At 51.3% G+C, this 6,000-nt stretch overlaps 1 protein-coding gene across 1 annotated transcript in view; it reads right to left on the bottom strand.

Annotated features, from left to right (window-relative positions):
• The window catches only part of CFAP92 (cilia and flagella associated protein 92 (putative)), a 50,707-nt gene that overhangs the window by 20,713 nt on the left and 23,994 nt on the right, over positions 1–6,000 (bottom strand). Inside the window, exons 7-8 of the mRNA XM_060180329.1 lie at positions 3,100–3,284; positions 1–626 (exon numbers count right to left, since the gene is read on the bottom strand). The exon at positions 1–626 is cut by the window's left edge and continues 183 nt beyond it. Coding sequence (XP_060036312.1) covers positions 1–626; positions 3,100–3,284 — 811 coding nt within the window. The remainder of the gene's footprint in view (positions 627–3,099; positions 3,285–6,000) is intronic.

Genomic DNA, 6,000 nt, shown 5'->3' with positions numbered 1-6,000 from the left:
CTGTCCAGCTCCAGGGCCTCAGCGTTGATCGTGGTCACGTCCTGCAGCAGCCTGAAGAGCAGCGCCAGCCTCCGAGACGCCTCAAACACAAAAACCACTCGGCCGAATGTGGTGGCACCTTCCTGATCCACCTCCAAGGGCTCCCTGCCCAGCTGCAGTGGTACAGCCACGTCCACCCGCAGCTTGAGCAGCGAGCTGGCCTCCAAGTAGTTGCCCATGGGCACCGGCTGGACACTGTCCTTGGGCAGCAGGATGCCCACCGCCTTCCTGTCCCTGCAGTCCAGGCTGAGGTTGATGGGTCTAGGGTCGCAGCTGAGGATGGGGACATCCAGGTTCAAGTACTTGCGGCCAAGCAGGAGGTCGGCGAAGCTGACTCGGGCCACCCCATAGGGGTCCCACACCTTCTTCTGGAACTCAAAAGGGTTGCTCTCGGTCTCCTTGGACGAGATGAGGGCGTGCGAGTTGAGGTAGGTGTCCAGGGGGTCCTCCCCAAACAGGGTGGGCTTCTGGCTGGCCTCCTCCATCTTGCGGTCACGGTCGTGCACCTCCACCAGCATGGGGGGCCCCTCTAGGTACTCCTTCAGGTCGCTGGGGTGCATCACGCCCAGGAAGATGACGTTGGTGTCCTGGAAGCAGACGTGGGTGCCATGGGGCTGGCCCTGGGTCCTATGCACTGGCGCCTTGTGGAACTGGTATTTGCAGTACACGGGCATGCACAGCTTCTGTGGGGAGCAAGGCCATGCTCACTCTCTGCTGCCCTCATCCTCAGAAGCCCCACAAGAGAGTCTGCACAGCAAGGTCATCCCCGGGACCCTCGGATGAACAAGGGCGTTTAAGAGGAGGGCTAGGGAGTTGCTGCCATGTGTCTTCCTCCAGCCCAGCAGCTGGGAGATGGCTCACTCAGTAGAAGGCACACTTTACTATGACCAAGACCCAGGTTCAACGCCCCAGCTCCGCATGGGAGCGCCATGCTTGGTTCTAGGGGAAGCTTCATGAATGGTAGAGTGGCACTATGGGCCCTATCTGAATTTAAAAGAAGAAATTAATACATTCCACCAGGAGTGATGGAATTGTACAAGCACAAAGCACTGGTACCAAAACAACATTAAAAATAATAATAAGTGAACTGCAGAGTAGACCAACAGATCCTTGACTAGTAGACACACAGCAAAGATTCGAGTCTCTACAAAAACTTGAAGAACCAAAGATTAGCAGACATAGGAGGAGGACTCCTGACATGGGAAGGGACAGACTATGTATCATCATGGGCCCCCAACACCACCCAGAGACTAGGCGTTCTTGGGAGATCTTTCAGGACCCAACGTGCGAGAAAAGCATGGCTGTGCTTGCTTGGGACAGAAGAGACCACACAGAGTCTGCAAAGGGCTGTGGGGAGGTGGGGAGGTGGGGAGGTGGCCGTAAGACAGGCCAAAAGACATCAAGTCCTTTAAGGATAGTGGTCAGAGGCCTCCATGTGAACTTAACACATGCTGTAAAGAAGAACAATTAGAAAGAAAAGCACCAAGGCGGCCAGAGGAGCAGCCCAGAGCAGTAAGAGTTCTGTAAGGAAGGGAAAGGAGAAAATAGTGAAATCATTAACTTCAGTCACAAAACAAGCCTGATGACGAAGTGATGCACTGATCTCCCTCATGAAATCCGATAAAGCGCTAAAGAAGACTCCAGAGGGTTGCACCATGAGGCCGGGAACCCTGGCACTCAGACATTCATTTGGGACAGATTCTACACCAGGTGCTAGACAGTAACACAAAGAAGCTACTGGAAGCAGGCAGGAGAAACACTGAGACAAGCCGTCTCTGCAGCCCAGTGACCCAGAAGAGCCCAGCCCAGCAGGTCAGAATGTTTTCAGTCCAACACCAAGAAGAAAGCCTGGCTCCAGCCCCACTTCCAGGTGCTGAGTGTGGTCAGACAGTGGCGGTGGCCTTCACCACAGACAGAGGGGTAGCGGTCAGGGAGGTGGTGCAGGGCAGAGCATAGGACTTGCGTGCATGAGGCCCTGCGCTAGGCCCCAGTACTGGCACTGCCTGAGCCCAAGTGACACTCTAGATCTCTCTCTCCCTCTCCCTCTCCCTCTCCCTTTTCCTCTCCCCCCCCCCCTCACTGCCAGATCTGCACATGGTCCACCCTCCTTAGTGCCTGTCTGGGTCTCCAGCTTCCTTTCCTGTGAGGACTTGTCACTCTACGTTAGCACCTACTCCAGCCAGGTGATTTTTACTGGAGGACAGTTGGCAGAGACCCAGTGGCCACATGAGGTCACACTCCAAGGCGCTGGAGCCTTGGAGTACGTCAACACACCTTTGTGAGGGAGACACAGTTCAACCCAGACAGTCACATCACTAGGTCAGATAAGGGGCTTCACTGTTGCCGGCTGACTTTTCCAAGAGAGGCAGTGAGGGGAAGACATCACAGCCCTGACGCTTCTTCTGGTGCTGTAGTCCTCTTTCTGGTAAACTGGAGACTCAAACCTGAGTCTCATGGCTGCCAAAGTGGGTTCCCTCCTGGGTGAGCTATCTCACCATCCCCCACACTTTAGTAAATTTATTTTACTGCCACTTATGGTTTCCCTCGGCTTCATGATTTCACTTCTCCCAGTGGAGTTTTTCTTGTTGTTTTTTTTTGCCTCCAAGGCCTAGTGGCAGCGCTATGAATCCAATGCTCCTGGCAGCTGCCCCCCCTTTTTTTCTATTTTATTGGATAGGACAGAGAGAAATTGAGAGAGGAGGGAGAGATAGAGGGAGAGAAAAAGACACCTGCAGACCAGCTTCACCACTTGTGAAGTGACTCCCCATCTGCAGGTGGGGTGCAGGAGCTCAAACCCAGATCCTCCCGTGGGCCCTTGTGCTTCATACTATGTGCACTTAACCAGACGTACCACCACCCAGCCCCGAGTCATTTTTCCCTTCACGCAGAGGGTGAGGGACAGAGAAGAGAGGCACCATGGCATTGCTCTCCCAATTGGGAAACCTCCCCCGGGCAGGTGCTCCACGTGGTGGTCTGGAGCTGGAACCCGGTTCTTGCACTTGGTAAAGGGTGTGCTCTACCAGCTGAGCTGTCTCCCGGCCGCCTTCCGCCCGTTCTTACCTCTAGTTCCTGGATGGAGACGGGCTGTGACGGGAGGCAGGAGGCACATTTGATCCTTATGGTCAGGGGGTTCAAGTCCTGCCTTTGCTCCTCGGTCATGATGGGAACCTTTGTGCTCAAGGTCAGGTAGCAGCCCAAGACAGTGGCAGACTTCCAGCTGGCGTGGCCCACGATGCTCTGCCCGCCTGGGGGCGTGCACAGGACATTAGGCTCCCCACCTTCCCACACTCAGCGCTGAGGACTCTGCCCCAGAAGAGCTGATAAGATCACAACCAAGCAAGGAGAGTTTAAAGAAAAAAGGAGGCAGGCAGCATGCTACAAACCCCTTTCTCAAGCTGAAGAAATGCTACACACACACACACACACACACACACACACACACACGCACACACTCACTTTTACTTGTTTTTGCAGTGACCTGACTTACAAGTCCCCACCTCTTCATAAGATGCGACTTCTCAACACCCACCACCAAAGCCAACCACACCCCTCCATCCTTGCAGGGTGCCCCCCCCCCACCTAGTGATTAGATTGTGATGAGCACCTTGTACTGTCAATGCTTCCTGACTCCTCTGGGGGTTCAGTGCGGAATGCTGATATTAGGGCATCACCTCCAACTCTCTGATTTACATGGTCTGTGGTGCAGCCAACATACTGGGTTTTTTCTGAGGTGCCAGAGATCAAACTCGGCCTCATATATGCATTCCACCACTGAGCCTGCCCCAGTGTTAAAAAATGTAGTGGGGTCAGGGATAGATAGATAGCATAATGGTTATGCAAATAAACTCTCGTCACTGAGGCTCCGAAGTCCCAGGTTCAGTCCCCCACACCACCATAAGCCAGAGTTGAACAGCACTCTGGTAAAAATAAATAAAAATAAGAACGTAATTGGGGCTAGAAGATAGCTCACCAGACAGAGTATGTACCTTGCCATAGTGGTGACCCAGGTGCTAAGAGTTTAAGCCTCTTCTTACCTTCACACCAGGCCTGTGTGGTAGCTAATATTACTGCTTTACCAAGGGGGGAACTGAGGCCCAGAGATGCTAAGCCACTGTCCAAAGTGCCTTGGCTAATGAACAGTGTCCAAACTCGTCTTGCTTAGCTCAGTCTGGCTCCTTTGCTATGCACCCCAAACACTGGGTCTTTCTAGAATCTATTTGGTTACTGACTAACCATTAAGGTATGCAAAGTCTGTGGCTCTACTTGGGATTACCAAGAGGACTCAAGCTGGCTTGGGGACGGATCACCCCAAACTACCACCGTGTTATGGTGAGGACACCTGTGGTTGGCCTGGGCCAAGGTGGTTCCTGCCACCAACCAGGATGGTTGTGTAAGGGTGATCTTGGTATCTTCCTTGCCAGAGGCCCAGGCTGCTGCATCTGGTCCCTCAGATGTCCTGACAGATGCAGCTGCCACCATACACAGCCAGAGTCCTGCTGTGTATGGGAGGGACTCAGTAGTAGTACTGAGGAGGTACCTCATTAAAAAGTAAATAAACAAGGGCCAGACAGTGGTGCACTCAGTTAAGCACATATGCTTAAGGGGCATGTGCAAGGACCAGGGTTCAAGGCCCTGATTCCTACCTTCAGGTGAGTCACACTTCAAGAGTGGTAAAGCAGGGATCTAGGTGGTAGCACAGCGGGTTAAGAGCACATGGCACAAAGCGCAAGGATTGGCGTAAGGATCCGGGTTCAAGCCCCTGGCTTCCCACCAGCAGGGGGATCGCTTCACAGGCGGTGAAGCAGGTCTGCAGGTATCTTATCTTTCTCTCCCCCCCCCTGTCTTCCTGTCCTCTCTCCATTTCTCTCTGTCCTATCCAACAACAACAGCAATAGCAACAATAACTACAAGGGCAACAAAATGGGGAAAATGGCCTCCAGGAGCAGTGGATTCACAGTGCAGGCACTGAGCCCCAGCAATAACCCTGGAGGCAAAAAAAAAAAAAAGAGAGAGAGAGAGAGATGAAGCAGGTCTTCAGGTATCTCAATTTCTCTCTCTCCCTATCTCACCCTCCTCTCTGTTTCTCTGTCCTATCCAATAAAAAGAGAAAGGAAAAAATGGCCACCAAGATCAATAGATTCATAGTACAGGCAGACATTGAGCCCCAGTCATAACCTGGCAGCAATAAAATGAGTTTTTTCTTAATTTTTAAAGTTAAATAAACAGTGTGAGAGTAGATAGCATAATTATACAAATAGACTCTTGTACACAAGGTTCTGAGGTCCCAGGTTCAATCCCCTGCACCACCATAAGCCAGAGCTGAGCAATTCTCTGATAATAAATAAGAAAGAAAGAGAGAAAGGAAGAGAGAAAGAAAGAAAATGAAAAAATATAAAGGAGCTGAGCAATTTTTGAAATTAATACAGAAAATCTAAAATACAGTACAGTCATGAGAGTTTAGGTCAAAATCTCATGGAAGAGCTGAAGCTGAAAGTTGTAAGCTAACACTATGGGGAGTGGCACTGAAAATAAGCAGAGCAATTTGGAGACAGGACAAAAACCACACGGAGGGTGCTTGGGAGGTGGTACAGTGGTTAGAGCTCAGGGATTACAAGCATGAGGTTCTCTTGTGCCAGAGTGATGTTCTGGACCTCTCTAATAAATAGGGTGGGAGAGATAGCATAGTGGTTCTGCAAATGACTTTCATGCCTGAGACTCTGACCACCCAGGTTCAATCCCCAGCGCCACCATAGACCAGAGTTGAGCAGTGCTCTGGGGAAAAATAAAATAGAATAAAAGTAAATAATAATATAAAACAATCTAGTAGTTGTGATGGAGGCAGTTATTCAGTGGATAAAGTTGCCAATCTGGCAAGCATGCAGTACCAAGTTCAGCCCCTGGCACCATTTATGCCAGAGTGATGCTCTGGTTTGCTCTCCACTCTCATTAGTAAATAAATCT

The sequence above is a fragment of the Erinaceus europaeus genome, chromosome 21, assembly GCF_950295315.1.
Source record: "Erinaceus europaeus chromosome 21, mEriEur2.1, whole genome shotgun sequence".
NCBI classification, from domain to species: domain Eukaryota; kingdom Metazoa; phylum Chordata; class Mammalia; order Eulipotyphla; family Erinaceidae; genus Erinaceus; species Erinaceus europaeus.
This window is presented reverse-complemented; position numbering and strand designations above follow the sequence as displayed.